Genomic DNA, 24,841 nt, shown 5'->3' on the forward strand with positions numbered 1-24,841 from the left:
TAGCAGGGTCTGAACTGCCTGCTGTCTTATTGTTATTATTGCTTTGTACTCCTGTGGGTCGTGGGCTGGACCAATGACCGAGCGTCACTTTTCTCACAGTGGGCTGCAGGCTGGTTCTTGGCCTGGCATCCTAAGTGTTGCTCCTGGGCACCGCAGGTTCTCGGAGATGCGCCTGGCGAACCTGTGAGGTTTCTGACTTTGTAATATAATTTTATCTTATTTTACTTTTAAGTGAAATCATAACTGCAAGGCGTCAGTTAATATTACAGAGAAGATCCAGAAGAAGACGAGGTCAAAGGCTATAGTCTGCAGAGAACAAATGGAAGTTTTCCCTTGCATTGACAGAGGTGACTGGATTATAGTCTTTGGCAACGGGCTCATCTGAGTGAAAGCCATCAGAACGATCCCTTGTGGAGGGGCTGGGATTAAAGGGTATACTGAGTAAGACAAAGGTTTTATGTGAAGAATCCTGGGGAAGAGAAATGATCTCGCAGATGCAGATTGGGTCTGCCTATGAGTCAGTTGGACATTGCCAGTAAACTTGGGGGGAGGGTTTGTTTCATGACCATTTTTTGTTTTCATTTTGCTCTCCATAAACTGCTCTTTTGCGTCTGATGACTATGCTAAGGTGAAAAGGGCAAAAAGTCATGTCTGAGGTATTGTCAACCTCTTACACCCTGTTTTTTGTTTTTTTGTTTTTTTGCTTTGCTTTCATTTCTTATGGGAAAAGCTCATTTGTTTCAAGCATTTATGAACTAGCTCTTTTCAGCAACTGAAAGCCAGTATAAATCTAGAGGACTTCAGCTAAGGGTCAAGAACCTTAAAGCTGCATGCCCTAGGAATTTATCTTATGGAACTAGAGTATTAGAATGATGTAACTCCGAAGATGTCCATCTAAGCACTGTTTATATAACAGGAGAACAAATCAAAAACAACCAAGAAGTCCAATGATAGGAAATTGGTTAGATAAATTATGCTACATTCTTACACTGGAATATTATACAACCATTAAGATGGTTGTATTTGAGTGAATATTTGATATTAAAGACATTGCTATTTGTTTTAGATGTGATAATATTACTGTGGTTATGGTTTTAAAAAGAGTCCTTCTCTTCTTCTCTAGCCTTCTCTAGTCCTTCTCCTAGATAGTTGTTTGAATATTTACGGGTAAAATGATAAACGCTTCAAAATAACAGGGGAGGATGATGTGTAAATGAAACAAGATTGACTATAAGTTGATAATCATTGATCTGAGCAATGGGTACACAGAAGTTCATTGTATTGTTCTGTTCAAATACAGATACTTGAATATTTTCATACTAAAACGTTTAAAAAATGAAGTTGTGGATGTGCATTTATTGACATGGAAGATGTTCATAATCTATTGCTAAATAAAAAATCAGGTTACCAAATGGAATATGCAAAATGGTTCTATTTTTTTTTTTGGTAAAAAAATACACACGCATATATAAAAATACTGATAAAAGTTGACATACCAAAATATGAACAGGGATGATTCCTAGGTGATGTAATTGAGTGTGATTCTATTACTTATTAATACCTACTTCTCCATATTTTCCAGTTTTTCTAAACCATCTTCTTTGTGTATTTTTAGAAGTTCTTTAAAACATAGGGCTCGGGAAACTGTTTGGCAGCATTGACTACAGCTGAGCCTACACAGCTCTGAGAGCCAACATTTCCACGTTTAGGTGTGTTCCCAACAGAAATGCATACACACGTTCAGCCAACAACATGCCTAAGAATGTTCACAGCCGCTCTCTTCCTAATAGCCCTAAAGCGGAAACCACCCAAATGCCCATCGACCCCAGAACGAGTATGTTACGCTACCTTCACACAATGGACACTGCCCAGAAACTGAAGGATTACAAACCCCAACTCTGCGAGGCAGTGTGGATAAATCTCAGAAATACAATGTCCAATGGAAAACAAACAAACAAACAAACAGATACGATGAGAGTGCCAACCGTACAATTTCACTTACGCAACGTTCAAAACAGGAGATACTAAATGTAAGTCCTAGAAGTGTGATTCTAGAAGTCCTAGAAGTCCTAGAAGTGTGAGTCCTAGAAGTCCTAGAAGAGTGATTTTCTTTGGGGTGAGATAGTGACTGGAAGGGCCACAAGGAGGTTTCTGAGGGGCCTGGTAATGTTCCTTTTCTTGATGGGGTGTGGCTTCCAGGGGTGTGTTCATCTTGTGAAAATTTATTGAGCTGTAGGCTTAATGATTTGTGCACTTTCCTGTATTATGTTATATTTCAATAAAAAGTTCAAAAAAAATTACAGGGCTTAATGCAGGCAGCATTTGCGCTAAGTGGTGGGTTAGTGCTTTATTGTACAGTCTGTGGTGACATCCATTAGAATAATGGCTTGTTGAACAATCCCAATAGGAAGAGATTTCAAATTAATATGAAAATCCAGCACTAACAGCTGCATTCGCACAGCCTCCACTTACAAACTATCCATCCTCACTCCCCGCTCCTACCTGCTATCAGATTTGCTCCAATGGTCCCTTAAACACGGACCTTTGAGATTCAGAATCTGGGATTGGGTGTGACATGCTGGATCTTGTGCTGAGCTCTGCCTGTAGCCCCATGACTGGGGACAGGGGGATCATAATCATACTGCACAATAGCTACAGGCACTTGGGGAACATGAAGGATGTAACACACGCAGCTACCATTTATCAAGTATTTACCATGTGTCAGGCACTGTTCTAAGTGCTTTATTAACTCATTTAATTCTCACAAGATCCCTGAGAGAGGAAGAAAGTATTTTTGCAGTCTCTACTCTGGGGAATCAGAGAAATTAGGAAGGCTGTTCTCCACTATGTGGCTTGTAAGCCACAGAGCTGGGATTTGAACCCCAGCAGTCTGGCTCAAAGCCTGCACGGACTCACATGACGGGTCTGTGCTTACTGCTCTGAGCTAGGTTTCCTCGTGGCTCAGCCTGGGCCCCTGATCTTTTCAGGATGCATCCCGCCACCTTCCATTCCCCCTGTCCCCTCAGACTGATGCCTAAAAAGAAAGCCAGAGGGATTCTGAAACATGCATTCATTCATTCAACAAAAGTATTTATAAACACCAAGTACATTCCAGACACTGTGCTGGACACTGACAATATATTTGGAGAAAGAGATATGGCCCCGGTTGTTAGGGAGCCTTTAATCTCGTGGTGGAAATGGGCATTATTCAAATAACTAAACAAAATTGCAAAATTATACACATTAAGCAAGAAGTACAACATGGAACAAAGGCCCTAGAGTAGATGTGAGTTCCAGCTCTGCTATTAACACATCCTGTGATCTTGGACAAGGCAATTCCTCTCTCTGGGCTATGGTTTCCTCACCTGGGACATGGGGGCCTTAGACTAGATGATCAATTCCCAAACTGACTGTGGCAGTCAACGCTACCACATCTGTGGGATGTTAATTTAGGACGGCTGCGCATGAGGACAAAACGTTCCATTGTCAGTTCAGCTGCGTTTTCATAACCTCTCTCTTCTTGTTATTCAAGCTTTTATTTCTGGACACATATTCCAGGGGATGCTGGGGTAGGCCACCCAGAATCCCCCTTCTAGACAGAAGCCCCCATTTCTCCAGGTGCTGGTGTCTGCTGAGGGCTCATAGCTGAGTGCTTTCCCGGGATCTGTCATCAAATAAAAGGAGCTGCTTCAATAAAGGGTATGCCCCTCCTTAGAGGAAACCTGCATTCAGCGACTGGTTCCTCCAAGAACAAAGGTCTGGTCCTCTCGCCTCTAAAGCTGGGATATCTCAGAATGGCCATCCCAGCTCCAGAGCTCCCTGCGGGATCATCTGAAGTTTGCACTGGGATTGCTTCTTAGCTCAACTTCTCCCTCTGCCCATCCTGCTGTGCTTACAGGTGTTGCTCCTAAGAGCACTTCCCAATGAACAACTTGCACGAAAATCTCCATCTCAGAGTCTGTCCCAGGGAAACTGACCTACAGCAGTTAGGTGCAAGAGTGATCTTCAGAAGTAGATTCCAAAATGGGGTTTTGGATCAGTCTCCCAAGGCAATAGAAACAAAAGCAAAACTAAACAAATGGGACCTAATCAAACCTGTAAGCTTCTGCACAGCAAAGAAAACCATCAACAAAACAAATGGACAACTTGCAGAACGGGAGAAAAGATTTGCAAACAACACCACTGACAAGGGGTTAATATCCAAAATATACAAACAGCTCATACAACTCAGTATCAAAAAAGCAAATAACCCAATCAGAAATGGGCAGAAGACCTAAATAGACATTTCTCCAAAGAATACATCCGGATGGTCAACAGGCACATAAAATATTCAACATCACTAATAATTATAAAAATGCAAATGAAAACCAGAATGAGGTATCGCCTCACACTGGTCAGAATGGCCATCATCAAAAAGTCTACAAATAATAAATGGTGGAGAGGGTGTGGAGAAAAGGAAACACTCCTGCACTGTTGGTGGCAATGTAAATTGGTGCAGCCACTATAAAAAACAGTACGGAGGTTCCTTAAAAAACTAAAAACAGATCTACCATATGACCCAGCAATTCCACTACTGGGTATGTATCTGCAAAAAATGAAACCTCTAATTTGAAAAGACACATTCACCCCAATGTTCACAACAACACTAGTTACAACAGCCAAGACACAGAAGCAACCCAAGTGCTCATTAATGGATTGGCTTAAAAAATGTGGTACATATATACAATGGAATATTACTCAGCCATAAAAAAAGAATGGAATATTACCATTTGCAGCAACATGGATGGGCCTAGAGAATATTATGCTTAGTGAAATAAGTCAGACAGAGAAAGAAAATACTATATGATATCACATATGTGGAATCTAACAAATACTACAAATGAATCTATATACAAAACAGAAACAGACTCACAGACACAGAAAACAAACTTAGGGTTACCAAAGGGGAAGGGGAGGGGAGGGAGGGACAAATGAGGCACATGGAATTAACAGGTACACACTACTGTACATAAAGTAGATAAACAGCAAGGATTCACTGTATAGCACAGGGAATTTTACCCAATACCTTGTAAGAGCCTATAATGGAATATAATCTGCAAAAATAAGATGGAATTTTGGAGCTGGATTCACCACCATCCACCTGGCAACGAGGACCTGATCCAGTGGCGTGCTGAGCCCAGCCACACCAGCTTGTGGGCGTGGACTGTGGACATCTCTTCCCAACCACACGTTCAGTGCCATCACATTAGTAGCTTGCGGCTGGCTATGGTGGGAGTATTTACACCACAAAAATGAGTAAATACGACATATCAAGATTTTTTCCCCCACTGAAGAGTGGGGTGCTAAACACGGGCCAGCAAGCCACCCATCCCGTCTCCGGCAGGAGGTGCAGTAGTGAGTGGCCCTGGTAGGTTGCGGAAAGTGCAGCTGTCAGCACTCTCAGCGCGGAAGACGGGACCAGACACCCGCGGGCGGCGCTGCACGGGCTGGTGCAACATCTCAAGCTGTTGAGAGGTCTGGAGGAGGTGACGGTAACGAAGACTGTGGAGCTAGATGGCTGTTGTGCGGGGTCTACTGGTGCACCCGAGAAGGTAACAAAAGAGTGAGCGTGGGTAATCACCGATGCAAGGTGAAGCGTGAGAGCTAGAGAGCCTCTTGGCACATGTAACATTCCCTGTGACACAGTTATGATCCCAGTTATAGCCCATCATAAGATGGAAGTGGTACACCTGGAATCAGGCACGAGCAGGGTCAGCCGGCACAATTAAGGTGCATGAGCGGTGGTGCGGACTCCTGTGTCACCCACCGGCGACGCTGCACCATCCTGGGCCTCCACTGCCTGACAGCAACCCCCAATAGACCACGGCACACACGTCTCCATCTGAGACTGCTTCCCTAGTGACCCATCCTGCGACACATACTAAACATCGGTGGATTTTATATCCAGACTTTTATCTAGTTGTTTTCCCTCATTCACGGTGTCTAATCTGCCACGTAGCCAGAAATGGAAGTCCATGGTTTAAAAATCTGCCGATGCTGAGCTATGTGCGTTTAAGTAGACTCCTTTACTACAGAACTTTACAGAACTTTGAAATTCTACTGTGAATTGGGAATCTCTGAGGTGGGGATATAGCTCACAGCATTTTCCAAACATAGGGGACCACAGAACACTTTTCTTCATAGTGCATCTTGTAGGATGGGTGCTCAGCTCAACATACAAGGGGAAACTTTGGAGAAGGTGACCTGTTCTCTTCAAGAGCTAAAATCCAGGTGTCTCCTAAAACCATTAGCTCCCTCTGCTCGTGGTCTGGGGAGACTGAGGTCAGCATTACTGCAGTGATACTGAAAATGATGGAAGAGTAACAGTTGTCACTCACTGTCAGTATTTTATCTCCTGGCATTTCCTCTCTGAATGTAGCTGATATAGACTCTCCCTCTGGTAAAAAAAAAAAAAAAAGGGATGCAAATGAAACAAACTCTGACCTGCATAATATCCCCTCCGTTCCCTCCCAGCTCTGGGGAAGCCAAATATAGTGTGAGGTCTTTGTTTTAGATAACAGACCGTCTCTTTTTCTTCCTCTGTCTCTTAAACATACACACACACACACGCTTGTGTGCACGTGCACACATTTAATCAATAAGGTAAATTCACCTTAGGACCTATTTACCTAAAAGTTTTGTAGGGTAGTGCAGAACTGAGTTAAATCATTTTTTTTTTTGCCCACAGGAGAGAAGCATATATTGTCTGTACTATGCAGGCTTCCCCTGAAATGGTAAGGAGCATGTTTTTGCATGGTCCAAGACCACTGATGTCTAGGGAACGGAAGATGCCAGCCTGAGGTCTTCTAGCTTGTCACACTTGGGTGGGACTCTGAGTCCCTTGGTCTTGCCTCTGTTTTCAGGTCACTGGAGGAGCAAAGGGAAGGAAGTGAAGCAGAACAGGAGATTTTACGCACATTGTCTCATTTCGTCCTCACCAAAAAAATCCTTGAAAGAAGGCATTGATTCCGTTCTACAGATGAGAAGTAGGTTTAGAGAAGTAAAATGACCAGGCTGAGGTCACTCAGCTGATGAGTGACAGGACGGGGTTTCTCTGCTTCCAAAGCTCATGCCCTTCATTGCTGCCCTTGAATATCTGCTGACAGTCTCAGGACAACCAGCTTAAAGACAACAACAACTACCTCTTTATTTATTTTTTTAACAACTACCTTTTATCGATCTACTCCTACATTCTTCACCCATATCTGCCCCCGCAAATCCCAACAACTATGTGAAGCAGACTTCTTATCCCTGCAACGCATCCCACAGATAAAGAAACCAAGCTCTACAGAAGTGAACTGATTCATTCATGCCCACCCAGGTAATAACTGGTCAAGTCAATATTTGAACCCACAGCTGACTCCAAAGCCAGTGCACTTTCAACTATACTGTGTGAACCCTCCAAGCCTGGCTATAAGCCTGAGAACACTGCCTGTCATCTGGGAAAGGATTTCAGAAAACAGAGTTTTGTGCAAACCTTTATGTAACAAAAGGTTCAAGGGTTCAAGATATTTTGATGCTTAAATTTGAAAACATGGTCTTCTAGTTGAGTTCCTTTTTAATGTGGGATCCTCTGAGGCAGCCGTAGCCATAACGAGAGAAATTAAGCAAAGATCTCCACCCTTGGTGGAGAGTGGTACGAGAAAAGCAGAGGAGAAAACTTGCCCTAGAACTATAGTTAACTAGAGGTGTCAAAGACACACGAAGATACCAGTCACAAAGAAAAAGTAGGTACAGCCTCTGGGTCACGTTCAAGATGATAAAAATGCAATTAACTCGAGCCAGGTTCCTCCAGCCCACAGCAGTGACCTACCCTTCGGGTGTGCGGCTGTGTTGATCATTTCTGGGCTAAGGACACGGGGCCAAACCCTTTCCTTCATGGAACATGCTGGGAACTCATTAATGTCCACCCGCTGGCTGCAGGGCATGGGGATGATGTAATGTGGGGGAACTAAGGTCTTCTTTGAATGATTCATAAGGTACCATTCAGAAGGCTTAACTGTGCCTGCATTCCAAAGTACTGACCAGCATGTAAATCCATGATGTTAAACAATTCTGCGGCTTTGAGGCAAGTCTCAAGTCCGGGGAGGGGGCAGTGGGAAGAATCAGGCTTAAACTTTGAAATGAAGAAGTTCTGGGCTATAGGCTACGGATGTGGAGGTCCTGGGTGTAGAGTGATGAGATGCAGAAGCCATTGAGAACCGTCAGTAAATGTCAGAGGTCAACAACAATTTTTCAACTGTTTAAATTCGCTGATTGAGATCAGCCTCATTTATGAAGGGATCTGAGTGAGGTTTGTTCTCCTGTTGGTCTCTTACACTCCCTCCCTCATTTTGGATTAACAAGGTGCCATATTATAGATACCAAAGTCTCCTTTTGAGTCTTGTAATTTATAGATGGCAAATAAATTACATCCTGTTTAACAACTCTAATCAATGGTAGCTGCCTGGAGTGATGGACTGAGAGAACTTTTGAGACCAAGTCTGGGCTCAAATGGAAAGAGTGCTGTGATCCATCAGTAATGTCTGCCTTGGGCACAGGAGAAAGGAATGGGGGTACATGTGCCACCCATCTAGATTTAACTTTTAATTAAATTATCCGTTTCATCTCTTTTTGTTTCAAGAAGAGAAGTTCACTCCACCTACCAGCTTAGACACAAACCTAAGCCAAAGGGAATGTCCCTTATTAAACACCATTAACTCATAAAGCAGCCCAGCAACAGAGTGGGATGATAGAAGTGTCCCATTTCCTCTGGCTTCCTCTGTCTTTATAGATTAAGAAGTCATTTTAGTCATCGGGGTCCTTGATTGCCAAGCTATTCCACTCAAGAGGGGTTTATTGTAAGGGTACATATAGGGGTGATAAAGGGTTTGAAAACTCTTGTGGGAATCCAAGATGAGGAACTCAAAAGAAGAATTGGAGATTTTCTCCGAAAAGAGCTTCAGGGACCTCAGTAGCAGGATCTGAAAGTCTTCAGGTTGAGTCTTGACATGACGTCGGGCTCTCTTCTCTTAGGCTGCTGTCTTCTCCTCTAACTTCCCACTCAGCTCCTTTATCTTCCCTCTCTTTGCCCCTCACGCCCTGGTTCCCTACAGCTCTCCACGCCTCTCTGGTCCCCCTTCCTCAGAGTCTTGTAGCTTCTCCCCTCACTGCTGCCTGCTTGATTCTTGACGTGGCTTCCACGTTACATTCCCAAGAGGGAGACTCTGATTTGTACAAATTAACTTTTGGGAAACTAGCTCATGTCTCAAAGGCTAGCTCAGAATTGGCCATCTGACTGTGGTCGACTGAAAAAAATGACCCCAAATCTCCACCCTTTTGCAAGGAGACTTTGCAGATCTTCCCATCAAGAAGTGCAGTCTATTCCCCCACCTTTTTAAAAAAATAAATAAATGTATTTATTTTGGGCTGCTTTGGGTCTTTGTTGCTGCGCACAGTCTTTCTCTATGTGGCAAGCAGGGGCTACTCTTCATTGCAGTGTGCAGGCTTCTCACTGCAGTGGCTTCTCTTGTTGTGGAGCACGGGCTCTAGGCATACGGGCTTCAGTAGTTGTGGCTCACGGGCTCTAGAGCACAGGCTCAGTAGTTGTGGCCCATGGGCTTAGTTGCTCCGCCCATGGGATCTTCCTGGACCAGGGCTCAAACCCATGCCCCCTGCACTGGCAGGCGGATTCTTAACCACTGTGCCACCAGGGAAGCCCCTCCCCCACCTGTAATCTGGGCTGGATGCGTGACTTGCTGTGGTCACAAGAATACAGTGGAAGTGATGTTTTGCCAGTTCTTAGCATAAATCTTCAGGGGCTTCACACACTCCCATTCTCTCTCAGAATCCTGCTATGGTGAGAACAGGCCTAACTGACCTGCTTGAGAATGAGACTCTATGTTGTTAGGGCCAAGGCCATCCTAGACCTCCCTATGGCTGGTTATCTTCCAAACCATAGGAGACAGCCCAGCCAAGATCAGCAAAGTCACCTCCCTAACCCTCAGCTGAGGACAGACACTCAAGGGAGACCAGCTGAGATCAGAGAACTTCCCAACTGAATTATAGACTCGTAAACACTAATATATGTGACTGTTTTAAGTCACTGACTTTTTGAGGTGACTTGTTATGTGGTGATAGCTAACTGATACAATGACTGCAAGTACATCTCTGAACTTCGCTGAGTCTCAGTTTTCTCATCTGAGAAATGGAACAAAAGGAACTTTCCTGCCTGTCTCAGGGAAGATTTTTAAGATACGATGCAAATATAAACTTTAGCAAATATTTATTGAGTGGCTTCTCTATGCTAAGAACTGAGCTAGACCCTGGGGATTCCCAGGACGGACTGACCCTGTCGAAGGACAACATTAACACCTTCTCCTCCCAGCCACAGGCCATTCCCCAATAAGGCAGAGTGGACACTCCAGCTTGAAGGCAGTGGAAGAGGGAGACCAGCCTGATGGAGACAGCAACGGCCCAGCCATCTCATCAACTGGTTTATCCCACAGATTTATATGTAAGCCATCTCCCTCACTCACCTTCTCTAAGTTAATGTACAGGGCTTCCCCTTAATTTTTAACTTCTAAGTTCCAGGGATGGACAACAGAATTAATTCATTCCATCACTAAATACTTGGGGAGCATGACAGTGGACATGATATTTTCTAGGTTAGGAGACATCTTACATCCCAGTGAGGAAATAGGGCGGAAGAGATAAAAACATGTTGATCCCGCCTTCTCCCTTGTCTCCCACATCTGATCTCATCCTGTGCCTCCAAACAGATCCCGAATCCACCCACTTCTCTCCAGTTCACTGCTATTCGCCTGATCCAAGCCATCGACATCTCTTACCACAGCCTTTCTACTGGTCCCTATGTAGCCGATGGAATGTTCTTTTAAAGATCAGATCATATCCTTCTCTTGTTCAGAACCCTCCAACGGGTTCTCATTGCACTTAGACTAAAACCCAAACTTTTCGCCATGGCCTGTGAGGCCTGAGGCCCTGTGGGCTCCAGCCTGTGCCCATCTCCCTTACTCTGGTCCAGCCACGCTGGCCTTCTTTCTGCTTCTCCAGCGTTTCTGGTTTGTCCCAGCTTTGGCACTCGTCCATCTGTTGTCCTCTGAAATACTCTGTTCAGGCATCACTGTTCAGGCGTCCGCCCATGGCCCCCTTTACAAAACCGCTCCCTCTGACCACGCTGTTTTGTTTTTGCTTTTGTTTTTGCGGTACGCGGGCCTCTCACTGTTGTGGCCTCTCCCGTTGCGGAGCACAGGCTCCGGACGCGCAGGCTCAGCGGCCATGGCTCACGGGCCCAGCCGCTCCGCGGCATGTGGGATCTTCCCGGACCGGGGCACGAACCCGTGTCCCCTGCATCGGCAGGCGGACTCTCAACCACTGCGCCACCAGGGAAGCCCCAATGTACATATCTTAATTAAAAAATACTTTACTGCTAAAGAAGGCTAACCATCCTCTGAGCCATCAGTGAGTCCTAATCTTTTGCAAGAGTCACATCAAAGATCACTGATCACAGATCACCATCCACATATAGTAAAAATGGGGGGCTTCCCTGGTGGCGCAGTGGCTGAGAGTCCACCTGCCGATGCAGGGGACACAGGTTCGTGCCCCGGTCCAGGAAGATCCCACATGCCGCGGAGCGGCTGGGCCCGTGAGCCATGGCCTCTGAGCCTGTGCGTCCAGAGCCTGTGCTCCGCGGTGGGAGGGGCCGCAACGGTGAGAGGCCCATGTACCGCAAAAAAAAAAAAAAAAAAAAAGGTGGAGGGAAAGTCTGAAATATTGCAAGAATTACCAAAATGTGACGCAGAGACACAAAGCGAGCAAACGCTGTTGGGAAAATGGTGCTGACAGACTTGCCACACACTTTCAATTTGTAAAAGACGCAGTATCTGTGAAGCGCAGTAAAACGAGCTATGCCTGTACATCGCCTTGCTTTATATTCTTCATAGGATATAGCCAACGTCCCCTGCCCCAATCCTGCTTACTTACTTGCGAACTTGTTTGTCTTTGCCCCATTTTAATGCACATCACTGTCTCTTATTCACTGAGGACAGGAATTTTGTCTACTTCGTGCACTGCCGTGTCTCCAATATATACAATGATGCCTGGTGTTTACCTGGTGATTCCTGGTAGTCAATAAATATTTGTTGAAGTGAATGAGCGCAGAAAAACTAAGGAGGGACCAAGAAGAAGTGTCTAACTTCATACAAAAGAAAAAGCTTCTTCCTTTGCCAAAATTCCACCTTTGTCATTTCTCACTGCCCTGCTTCAGCAGTCTACCAAATGCAGCTGGAAAGCAAAGTATCAGACCTTGGAAACAGGTGCATAGTCTGTACCCTGCTGGGATCTGCTGGGAGAGGGGGCTAATTTATCACTGCTTATTTGCAGTTGCCAGTACATAACTAAACTTTGCCACAGGTATATCATAGCTTCAGGTTCAACATTTCAGTTGTTTTCATTGCAGAGATGTCTATTTTCCTTAAAAAAACAAAAAACAAACAAAAAACCCACGTGCAATAAAAAGTACCGGCAGCTTTGGAGGAAAACATGTCATTGATTTCAAGAGTCAACCAAGAACTGGGCACACACAGAAGCCCCAGTTGTCAACTTCTGCTCGGAGAAATTTGGGAAATGAGTGCACAGTGTGCTGCTTAGTGCCACCGAACATCTGGTGGAAGAGGCGAGGAGGACAGCTGTTAGATTTTTTTTTTTTTTTTTTGCGGTACGCGGGCCTCTCACTGTTGCGGCCTCTCCCGTTGCGGAGCACAGGCTCCGCACGCACAGGCTCAGCAGCCATGGCTCACGGGCCCAGCCGCTCCGCGGCATGTGGGATCCTCCCAGACCGGGGCACGAACCCGTGTCCCCTGCATTGGCAGGTGGACTCTCAACCACTGCGCCACCAGGGAAGCCCATGATTTTTATTCTTTTTAGCATCATGTTAAATTGGCCATGAAACCAGGGATGGTACAATTGAATTATAAGGGGGCTGAAGTATTAAATAAAAATCAAGAGATAGTCAAGGTGTTTGGCTCATTCTAACACTCCTTTTGGTGTTTTGGGCTAGATTCCAACAGGAGGTAAAGCAGATTTTAAAAATAGTTAGTGGAAAAGACAATATCTTCTTTGTTAACAATTCACCTCATTTAATACTGGGTGATGGGCCAAGGGGTGTGCATCTCTTGGAGGGGTGAGTTCCCCTGGAAAACAGGTGTTCCTTCTGAAGGGGAATCTCTGGTTCCTTAAATGTCAGTGGGATCCAGGAGTGTGGCCAAATAGAAAGTTTTACTGTCGTTTCTTGCTTTCTTTCCTGTGGCTTTTCTGTCTGGCCCTTTCCACGTTGTCCTTCACGTCCAGCACTTGGACAAGCCGAGCCTGTCTGATGAGGATGTTAAACTCTAGCCATAGTAAATGTGTCTGGCACAAAGGATAGACTCAGCTTGCCAACTCGAGGATGGCAGAAAAGCCACTGTCTTTATCACCTTTTCATCACCCCTCTACTGAACCCCTCTAGATTAGTGGAAATTTCTACCTTGGTCATTTTGGGGCATGTCCCCAGAGTGCTGGTGAATGTTTAACAACCACCTCTCTGGAGGGACAAGTAAGCCCTGATTTGTACCTTTTGCTGATTTCTGCACCTAAGTATTCCCACTGTAGCTGATTTTGACCTACCAATATGATGTCAGTGAATGTGGAGCTGGAAGGAGATTTGCAGTAGCCCCCATCATACAGTATTTCCACCACACAGATACTATAACCAGAAATAACCTCAACTGCATAGCTAGCAGTAAAATGTATGAAATCATTAAGAAATGATGAGTTGCCAACATCACTAATCATTAGAGAAATGCAAATCAAAACTACAATGAGATATCAACTCACACCAGTCAGAATGGCCATCATCAAAAAATCTACAAACAATAAATGCTGGAGAGGGTGTGGAGAAAAGGGAACACTCCTGCACTGCTGGTGGGAATGTGATTTGGTATAGCCACTATGGAGAACAGTATGGAGGTTCCTTAAAAAACTACAAATAGAACTACCATATGACCCGGCAATCCCACTACTGGGCATATATCCTGAGAAAACCATAATTCAAAAACAGTCATATACCAAAATGTTCATTGCAGCTCTATTTACAATAGCCCGGAGATGGAAACAACCTAAGTGCCCATCATCAGATGAATGGATAAATAAGATGTGGCACATATATACAGTGGAATATTACTCAGCCATAAAAAGAAACGAAATTGAGCTATTTGTAATGAGCTGGATAGACCTAGAGTCTGTCATACAGAGTGAAGTAAGTCAGAAAGAGAAAGACAAATACCATATGCTAACACATATATATGGAATTTAAGAAAAAAAAAAGTCATGAAGAACCTAGGGGTAAGACGGGAATAAAGACACAGACCTACTGGAGAACGGACTTGAGGATATGGGGAGGGGGAAGGGTAAGCTGTGACAAAGTGAGAGAGTGGCATGGACATATATACCAAATGTAAAATAGATAGCTAGTGGGAAGCAGCCGCATAGCACAGGGAGATCAGCTCGGTGTTTTGTGACCACCTAGAGGGGTGGGATAGGGAGGGTGGGAGGGAGGGAGACGCAAGAGGGAAGAGATATGGGAACATATGTATATGTATAACTGATTCACTTTGTTATGAAGCAGAAACTAACACACCATTGTAAAGCAATTATACTCCAATAAAGATGTAAAAAAAAAAAAAAGAAGAAGGTTGGACTAAATGACCCCTAATTCCATTCCAACACAAAGGCTCTACAATTCTAAGACTTGTCGAAAGGAACCCAGCTATTTAGAAGCAAAGCCTGGACCAGAACCCATGTCTGTCCACTGCCAATCCAGAACTTACTGGAGAATGAATCCCAGTTTCTCTTTGCTGATGAGTCCACCATCAATTTGGATTTTTCAGCTCAAATCTTAAACATCTGTTAAGTATATAAACATCTTCATGATTTTCATGGGGAGAGGAGAATACAGGTGGAGGGCTGAAGAAGGAATAAAGTAAGAAGACACTTGGAACTCCCTTTATGCAACTGATATTTTCATTAGAAGCTAAAGAGTGTTGGGGAACCCAAACACTTCCACCCACCACCTTGCCAGGCCCTAAACTCCATGAGAACAGAAGCTCCTTTGTTCAGGACCTCACCCTACATATCTCTTCATCTGACTGTTGATACTTATCCTTCAATATCCTTTGTAATAAACTGGTAATCTAGTGATTATACAGGTTTCCTGAGTTCTGTGAGTCACTCTAGCAAATTAAACCCACAGAAGGGGTTGTGGGAACCTCTGATTTATAGCCAGTGGGTCAGAAGCGTGAGTAACAACCTAGGCCTGAAATTGTCATCTGAAGTGGAGGAGAGTCTTGTGGGACTGTGCCCTTAACCTTTGGAATCTGATACCACCTCTGGGGTAGATAGCATCAGAATTGAGTTGAATGATAGGACACTCAGCTGGTGTCAGAGAATAGACTGATGTGGGAGAAAACAACACACACACTGGAATTGGTGACCAGCATCCCTAACCATCCCACCAATAATGATAACCAAAAATGACTCCAGACATTGCCAAATGTCTCCTCATGGGAAGCGGGGAAGGGAAGAGAATCACCCGCAATTGAGAACCACATGTCTATAGGGATGTAGCAGGTTACTAAGGAAGTAAAGGAAGAGACTAACCTGAGTCCGTGTGGACCAGGGAATCTATTCAGACCTAACAATCAGTGCTGCAGATTGAACAGAGCTGCGAGCTAGTGGCAGGAGCAGGAGGGTGGCTGGAGGGCTGTGAGCCTCCTGACAGAAATGCCATGAAATGCCAAAGCCAGTGCTATAGGAACAAAGAAGGCTTAAACTGTGGCAAAGTAAGACTCCAGGGGAAAGTGAGAAGTATTTAAGTAATACCCTGAATTTGTTAATGTTTCCCAGAGTACTTTTATCCATCTTACTGGGTCCTTACAAGGTCCATGCAAGGAGGAAAAGGGCGAATATTGCTCTCCTTGTAAGAAGAAGAAAAAAAAAAGAAATGGTGAGTTGCGAGTATTTATCACCTTTGTTTTAATATAATGTATTTAACTGTAAGTTTATATAAGTTAATTTTTAACAATAGCTGCGTTTAATAATTGGCTGTCAAATTTCCTGGAAATTTAGCGAATCAGTTCTGGTTACAAGCTGGCTCACCACTGCTTGTTGCCCTCCCTGGACTGGGTTGAGTCTTGGTATCTGGAACCTACATAGATCAAGGCATGTATTGGTACTTGCAGTTATCAGCTCTCAGTCTACAGTATAAATTATCATGGAAACGCTCATTTCCTAGGCTCTAGAGATTCTGCTATGTTTTGAAGCCTGATTAGAATCATCGACCTCCAGGCTGGCAACACTCAGCTGGTAAGAACTGACATGGTCATAATGGCTGTGTACGGCCAGTGTCTGTTCTGATTGGTGCCCATGACATACAGATGAAACCTCACCTCTGATGCAACTTCCCTGCTGTACCATTTCTTCTGAAGCCTGGAACATTCCCTCTGAAACCTGGAATGTCCTTCAGGCATGACTGCGCAGCAGAGTACAAATCCCCGCTGGGAGGTGCACCCTCAGCTGTGCAACCCTCTTTCTTTGCTGCCTGCCCAGATGTTGCCCCACTCAGCTAACTCTGGCCTCCTGACACTACCTCTCGCCAGTCCCTGGGGCTCCCAAGTTCCCAAGGCATCAGCCTCAAAACCCCTCTAACCTGGGTTCAAACACTGTAGAGGCCAATGTGTCCACAACTAACAGAGGGGTCCCTGTGGGGATCATCTGTTGATTTTCAGGGACAAGTTCACATGCCATCTCTGAGCTCTGCTCTGAGCCCCATCATCCCCCCTTGGGCTGGGGACATTCTCTGCAGGATTATTCCAATGTTGACTATTATGTTAGTCCGATGCGGCTGTCATGACAGAATGGGTGGTCTAAACAACAGACATTTATTTTCTCCTAGTTCTGGAGGCGAGAAGCCCAAGATCAAGGTGTCTCTCCTTGGCTTGCAGATGGCATCTTCTAGCTGTGTCCTTACCTGGCCCTTTCTCTGTGTGTGCACATTCCTGGCATCCTTTCCTCTTCTTATGAGAACACCAATCCTATTGGATTAGGTCCCACCTTTCGGACTTCACTTAACCTTAATTACCTCTTCAGTGGCCCTCTCTGCAAATACAATCACGTTGAGGGTTGGGGCTTTGACATACGGATTTTGGGGGGACACAATTCAATCTGTAACAGCTACTGAGCACTTGAAATGTGGTTGGTCTAAACTGTAACAGCTACTGAGCACTTGAAATGTGGTTGGTCTAAACTGTAACAGCTACTGAGCACTTGAAATGTGGTTGGTCTAAACTGTAACAGCTACTGAGCACTTGAAATGTGGTTGGTCTAAACTGTAACAGCTACTGAGCACTTGAAATGTGGTTGGTCTAAACTGTAACAGCTACTGAGCACTTGAAATGTGGTTGGTCTAAACTGTAACAGCTACTGAGCACTTGAAATGTGGTTGGTCTAAACTGTAACAGCTACTGAGCACTTGAAATGTGGTTAGTCTGAACTGTAACAGCTACTGAGCACTTGAAATGTGGTTGGTCTGAACTGGTATACGTTCTAAGTGCGACATACACTGTGGATTTTCACCATTCACCATTTTTCATCACATGTTCAAAACAGACTATCAAGTATCTCAATACCTTTTTATATTGATTCCACGTCAAAGGACAATACTTTAGATCTATTTGGCTAAATAAAATATATTATTAGAATTACTTTCACTTGTTTGTTTTTTTTCCCACTTTTTTTTTTTTAGTGTGGCTACTGAAAGAATTTAAATTACATGAACAGCTCACATTATGTTTCTGCTGGACACTAGGTGTCCAGAGCCCCTCTCAGAGCCGGTGCAGCCACCCTTCCTGTGGTCGGTGGGGAAATATTCTTCTCTGGGGTCCTATCCTGATGCCCCCCTTAGCCTCCTTCATCCCTTTCCTTCTCCCCCGTTTCAAAAGCCCACACCTTCCTGCCTCTTCTTGGGCTGTCATCCGTTCCGTCAAAGCTGTGTGGGGAGGAGATGCAGGTGCGCAGTGAAGGAAGAGCTTCCAGACCATGGAGGTGAGGAAGGAAGCATCTTGCTGTGATTCTTACCAGGGTCTGGCTCGTGAGATAAGCAGACCCTCCGCGCTGCCTGTATCACCCCTGCTTAGCGTGTCTCTTACGTGTTCTGTGTTAAAAGAATCTCCATCTCTTACTCCACCTTCAGTTGCTCGGCCAAAAGCCCCATTTATAACCCCACCTTGAGGAGAAAGAAATCCCACCTCACGCCAAGAGATGAAAAAAATATGGTCCTAGACCTCAGTTTGCTCACGCTATCACGCTATGGAGGAAGGAATTGATGGGCTGGAAAAAGCTATGAATGGCATTGTCTTCAAGGCTATGGCACTTCTGTGCATTATTTCACCCAGTCCTTCTAACAACCTCATACTATATTCACTTTACAGTTAAGGAAACAGAGACTCAGGGAGGTTAAGTAACTCTTCCAGTATCGCCAGCTGGCAGGTCACAGGACCAGTATTTGCGACCAAGTCGATCTGACTCTCGGCTACCACACTGTGGACGTGCAGTAAAAAGAGAAGAGTCTTCTGGAGCATAAGGGAACTCTCTTGAGCTGGATTCAGTCCAAGAAAGGAAAGCAGAGGGAATTCTAGGCATGGGACTGCCCTGAGCAAGAATGGGTAGGTCGGTCTGCAGCAGGTACTCCCTGAAGGGTCCAACCACGAAATGGGTCCCATCCCCAGCCCTTACAGGGCTACCCTACTGCAAATCTCCTGCTTAATGTTCAGCGTTGAGGGGCACTTAGACTCGGCAGACGCTCACAGGCGTCACCCCATAGCCTGCTTGTCCCTATCGGGCTGTCTGTGGGTCATTCGGTGCAGGGCTCACTCACCGGCTTCGTGTAAGGTCTTTCTTGAGGTTTATTACATCCTTCTGCATATACTTGATGCTCCTCATTGGTTTGTCTGGGACCTGAGGGAAGTCAAGAAGTGAAAGAAGTGTTAGAACAACTGTTCCAAGCGGAGCCAGGCCGCAGGGGGCTCATGCATTCACGTGAGATGTCTGATCAGCTTGGAGGGGTCCTTAGGCAGCACAGCGTCCTTTTTTCCACCAAAAGAGAGGCCTTGTGGCACACGGGCGACAGCAAGGGCTTTGGAGACGGATGAACCTGAACTCTGATCCTCATTCTGTCTGGTGACCGCCTGCGTGACCTTGGACAAATTACTCAACAACTCTGGGCCCTAATTTCTTCAGCAGAAGAACAGGGGAATAATTCCTACTTTGTTGTGATGATTAAATTAATCGCTAAATTCCTGACTCATGGCAAGCATCTGAAAAATGGAAGCTTCTATCATGAGCATTAGACTCAAAGTAAAGCAAAAAATTAAATGTTGATAATCATTGTTGTAAAGTGGCACAGGTAGCTGATTTAGAGAGCTTGAATTCCGTCAATATAAAGATGCAAATGTACTTTTCCCCCGCCCTCACTGCTCCCCTAGCTGGATTTTAGGAGTGAATTATCCAGGTAATTGTTCATGGGTTCTTCTTTCCCTCTTCTCCATTCATTTGCCTTTCTTAGACATCAGGGAAACCTCACAAGACTTAAATTTATTACTCAGAGGTGGCTATCAGGTCAATATAAAGAAGAGAGTTAAATTAACTATACTGGAATATAAAAGTCACTTTTCTCAGCTACCAATTTGGTGAACAATAGCAAGACTATTATCTGGATTATCGTGTCGTGAAATTAATTCCTGCAATATTGTTTTTTTTTTAAATGAAAGGAAATGACAAGAAATTATGGGAAAATGGATGCTCTCAAATGAAACTGTGGGAGAACACATTGTAATGACTTTTCTGAAGGGCACCTCCTCAATGCATACTAACTGTTGCAAAAGCAGGCTTGCCCTTGGTCTAATGATGCTTCTTCTGTCAAGCATCCTATGGGAACGTCGCCGCACGGGCACAGAGGTTCATATCAACAAAACTGCTAAGATGCTGCTTGTGAGAGCAAACTCTTGGAAATCACAACTTCACAAGAGAAGACAGGTTCAATAATCAGGGTGCCTCAAAACGACAGAATACTATGCAGCAATTAAATGCAACGACAATATAATGATCTAAGCCTAGAGGTGCTGGAGGAGTTCTCTGAGGGAGAAGACATGTTACAAAGTAATAGGTATTGCATGATTCTTTGGTTTTGAAAAATGATCTGTTTGAATATATACATATCAAAAGATATGATAAGCTCCCCCCCCACCATGCAGTGATTCTCTACGGGGGTGGGATTATAGCAGATTTTATTACTTTTTCTTAGCTTACGTGACTTTCCCATTGCTCTGCAGTAAATATGAATCAGTTATGTAATAAACAAAAAGAAAAGATTTTTAAAAAATAAGTGGCAAGTGAAATTCGACCATGGCCGATCGGTGGCACTGTACTGAGCGTGTGTTCTCACGGCACAGTGAGGACAGTTCAGCTACTCACTAACAGGAATCATAGTAATGCGGACGCGTGGGAGGAGGTGTGGTGTTTTCTCAGCAGCCATCGTCACCCACTTTCTCTGAAAATGAAATGGGGCTGTGGGGCCTTTTGAGTGGACTGTGGAAGGCAGGGGATGTAGCTGGATCAAAGCTGAGTGATGTCTGGATGGATCTGGAGATTGTCATACTGAGTGTGGTAAGTCAGACAGAGAAAGACAATTATCATAGCTATCGCTTATATGTGGAATCTAAGAAAAAAGGTACGAATGAACTTATTTACAAAACAGAAATAGAGCCACGGATGTAGAACACAAACTTATGGTTACCAGGGGGGAAGGTGGGGGTGGGAGAAGGGATAAACTGGGAGTTTGGGACTGACATATACACACTACTATATATAAAACAGATAAACAATAAGAGCCTACTGTGTAGCACAGGGAACTCTACTCAGTACTCTGTAATGGCTTATATTGGAAGAAAATCTAAAAAAGAGTGGATATATGTGTATGCATAACTGATTCACTTTGCTATAAGGCAGAAGCTAACACAACATGGTAAATCAACTCTACTCCCATAAAATTTTTTTTAAAAATTGAATGATGTCTGTAGTGGGGTGGTAAGGATAGAGAGTGGGGTCTGGGGTGCAGGGAAGGGACTGTTACTAGCCTGCCTGATTCTCAGCCACTTTTCTCCTGGGTCACCCAGTACGTATCCTGTACCAAGCAGCTCGGGTTAGAGGTGGAGAATCTACGGCAAGATCCCAGAGTATCCCGTCTTGTTCACTAAATAAAGCATACAGAATACCAGAAAAGCACCTGGGATAGCCTTGAATAAGCTCAGCTAGACATGAAACAATAAAATCATTTATAAACTTTATCTCTTTAGCTATCACTAGGAATGACTTGCAGGTAATATTATCAAGCTTATCCAAATACACCAGGGTGTTTCAATCCCCTGGCTGAAAATTGATGGCAAATCTATCAGTTTTCATCCTGAGGGATGGTGAAGTGGGTGGAGGGACAGTCCTCCAAGGAGGCATATAAGGATCTCTGGGAGTACTTTTTAAAACTTCTGCATAATGGACACTGGCTTTTCTCACGCTCCCAGTATCCCTTCTCCCTCCCTCTTGATACTGGTTGGTTCCCTGGTTAGACTTCCTGCCCCTCAGAAAATACTTATGGTATCAGCAACAGGGTGGTCCTAAATGGCTGAAGCCAAACAGCAGAGCCCACCTCTCATCACAGTGACTGGCTGAGGGATGGTCATGTGACACAATTTGGGCTAATGAGATACAAGCAGACTTTTGCCAGGGGCTTCTAAAAAGCACGATTCCTAGATCTAAGGAACCAGAGGCAAAGAAGTTCTTTCCTCATAGACTATGAACAGAGAAGCAGACACCTGTGAGGGTTGCTGGCAGCCATTTTGTGCCTAAGAGGGAGCCACCCTCCAGCTGAAGAAGATAAGGGGGAAGGCGGAGAGGACAGTCAGAGAAAAACTCGTCTCGACTCGTCTCGTGGTACCTTGTTGAACTCAACAAGTTTCAGTAGAACCTGGACTTTTCACGAACATTTCCTTTATTATTTCAATCAGTTTGAATTGGCTTTCCTTTTCCTTACAACCACAACATTTCTCTCTGAAACAGCTTCCTCCCTTGAGTGTGTCAAGGCAGCAACAGATCAAGAATTATTGCAACTAGTTCTCTTCCCCCTCTTGGGGATTAAGATCAGATGACCCCTATGCTGGTGCATTTTGCAGTGAAAGCGATGAGAATGGCCATGTTGAGATTAAACATTTGAAATCAAGGTTGTCTCTTTTTAATGCCTCTTTTTTTTTTTTTGAGCAGCCAATTAATTCCTTCTTTCAGAACCAAAGCAACTTTCTTCAGAGATGATGTGATGAAAACACTTACGAACAAAGACAAAATAAACACACTCAAATTTCCTCGCTGTAATTTGAAAATCCATGACTGAAATGCCGCTTGATGTCAGTTGTGTACCCATCACTCTCCCAAATGTCTCAGGTTTCACCCCCTTCATGAAGCAACTATGATACTGTCTAAATTTCAAGCATTTCCCCTGAAATCTCACCTAATGATAGTTGCCCATGCACCAGGGATTCACACTATTGTAAAAGAGTGAGTTTGTATAGACTGGGATTGGTGCTGAACAACTTATAGCAGCAAAGCCAAATTGTGTCCTCAATTTGACATAAGACTTTAGCAGGAGAAGATCCACTCCACAAGTGCTGAACTTATGGCAGCATTTCAATGAATTCTCAGGAAACCATTTTCATTGTGACCATTGTTTAATGCCAATTGAAATAAGCCACTGGTAATAACTGGCATTGAATGAGGGAGCGCCGGTTGTCAGGATATTTACGAACACACTTTGATCTGGGCACAATGAAAAGTTTACAAAGCATCCAAGAATCACTATCTCTACAACCTTTCTGAAGGAAAGTTTCACCCTATGTATGACAAGGCTTAAAAATACATATTCTTTTCCTCTAGCAAATCTGCTTCTGTCCAAGGAAATTATGCAGCAAGGATGAAAAGATTTATCCACGAGGATATCTACCACAGCAGTGTGAGTAACAGTGAAAAACATCTAAATGTCCAGCAACAGGCATTGGGGCAATAAATTGTGGTCTATCCAGACAATGGTATATGATGATTTGAACTTGGTGCTACTATTTAATGTCGCTGTAGATGTATACTCACTGATTTGGAAAGGAGTATAATTTCAAGGGAAAATGCATGTCACAAATATAAAGAACTTAGATCATAGAAAATTTTAAGATATATATTCATAAAAATTTATAGACATTCCTAAAAAATGTATATCAATTGATATAAATTATGTTTTAAAATATTGACATATGGCAAGGTATATATGTAATAATATAACAAGCTGGAAGTAAATATAACAAATTGTTATCTCAGGTTTGAATTGTAGGTAAATAATAATTTTTTATTTTGGTTATTTTTTTTCTGATTTTAAAATAATTTACTTATACTGTCTAATAATAAGAATAGTGATTTTCATATTTGTAAAGCAATTCTGACTAACTCTATCAACATAAGCAAAATATAAGTTTTTAGTGTTGGTCTGAATGATGTAATTTAAAAGTATATTTTGGGCACAAAGGAACTTATCTACAAAACAGAAATAGAGTTACAGATACAGAAATCAAGCTTACAGTTACCGGGGGTAAGCAGGGGGAGGATAAACTGGGAGACTGGGACCGATATATACACATGCCTATATATAAAATAGATAAATAATAAGGACCTACTGTACAGCACAGGGAACTCTACTCAATACTCTGTAATGGCCTATGTGAGAAAAGAATCTGAAAAAGAATGGATATACTTATATGTATAACTGATTCACTTTGCTATACACCTGAAACTAACACAACATTGTAAATCAACTATACTCCAATAAAAATTTTTTTTTAAAAAGTATATTTTGGGCTTCCCTGGTGGCGCAGTGGTTGAGAGTCCGCCTGACGATGCAGAGGACACAGGTTCGTGCCCCGGTCCGGGAAGATCCCACATGCCGCGGATCGGCTGGGCCCGTGAGCCATGGCCGCTGAGCCTGCGCGTCCAGAGCCTGTGCTCCGCAACGGGAGCGGCCACAACGGTAAGAGGCCCGCGTACCGCCAAAAAAAAAAGTATATTTTAACACACTCTATCAGGCGGGGTACAGGCGGGAAGTCAGAGCTCATGCAAGATAGTTCAAGAGAGGGACTGTGAAATAGGGGCGCAGTTACAAAGGTGTCAGAAGAGTTGAAAGCCAAGTTAAGTGAGGGCAAGACATGCTAGAGATTTAACAAAAGGAGGAAGTCTGTACCCCCTCCAGGGCTGGAAGGACAAAGGGAAGAGGAAGCCTTCAAAAGCCCTAGAATTCGGCCACCTGGCAGAAGCTGGACTCACGGAAGACACGTAGTCTCAGTTGGAGATGCCACCAGAAACTGAGAGAAAAGGAGAAATATGCTGATCTCTCTCTCTCCCCGCCTCCCTCTCCCCACCGCCACCCCAATTTCCTGCTCCACCTCCTATTGGCCGAACCTACCGGGAAGCCAGCTGGCAAGGGTGCCTGGGAAATGTAGTTTGCAAGGATCAGCTCCCTGTGGGGACCGGGAAATGGAAATGAGGGCCCGGAACAAACGGTTATGGTATAGCTTATGCAAATACCTTGGCTCCAGGTGCTGACCAGCTACTTTTAGACCATAAAGCTGGT

At 44.1% G+C, this 24,841-nt stretch overlaps 1 protein-coding gene across 1 annotated transcript in view; it reads right to left on the reverse strand.

The window, feature by feature from the left end:
- Positions 1 to 24,627, reverse strand: part of CCDC60 (coiled-coil domain containing 60) — a 101,023-nt gene extending 76,396 nt beyond the window's left edge. The window contains exons 1-2 of the mRNA XM_060029374.1: positions 24,535 to 24,627; positions 19,007 to 19,086 (exon numbers count right to left, since the gene is read on the reverse strand). Of these exons, the coding sequence (XP_059885357.1) occupies positions 19,007 to 19,071 (65 nt within the window). The 5' untranslated portion in view covers positions 19,072 to 19,086; positions 24,535 to 24,627. The remainder of the gene's footprint in view (positions 1 to 19,006; positions 19,087 to 24,534) is intronic.
- Between the last annotated feature and the right edge of the window lie 214 nt (positions 24,628 to 24,841).

This window comes from Delphinus delphis, chromosome 13, assembly GCF_949987515.2.
Source record: "Delphinus delphis chromosome 13, mDelDel1.2, whole genome shotgun sequence".
NCBI lineage: Eukaryota > Metazoa > Chordata > Mammalia > Artiodactyla > Delphinidae > Delphinus > Delphinus delphis.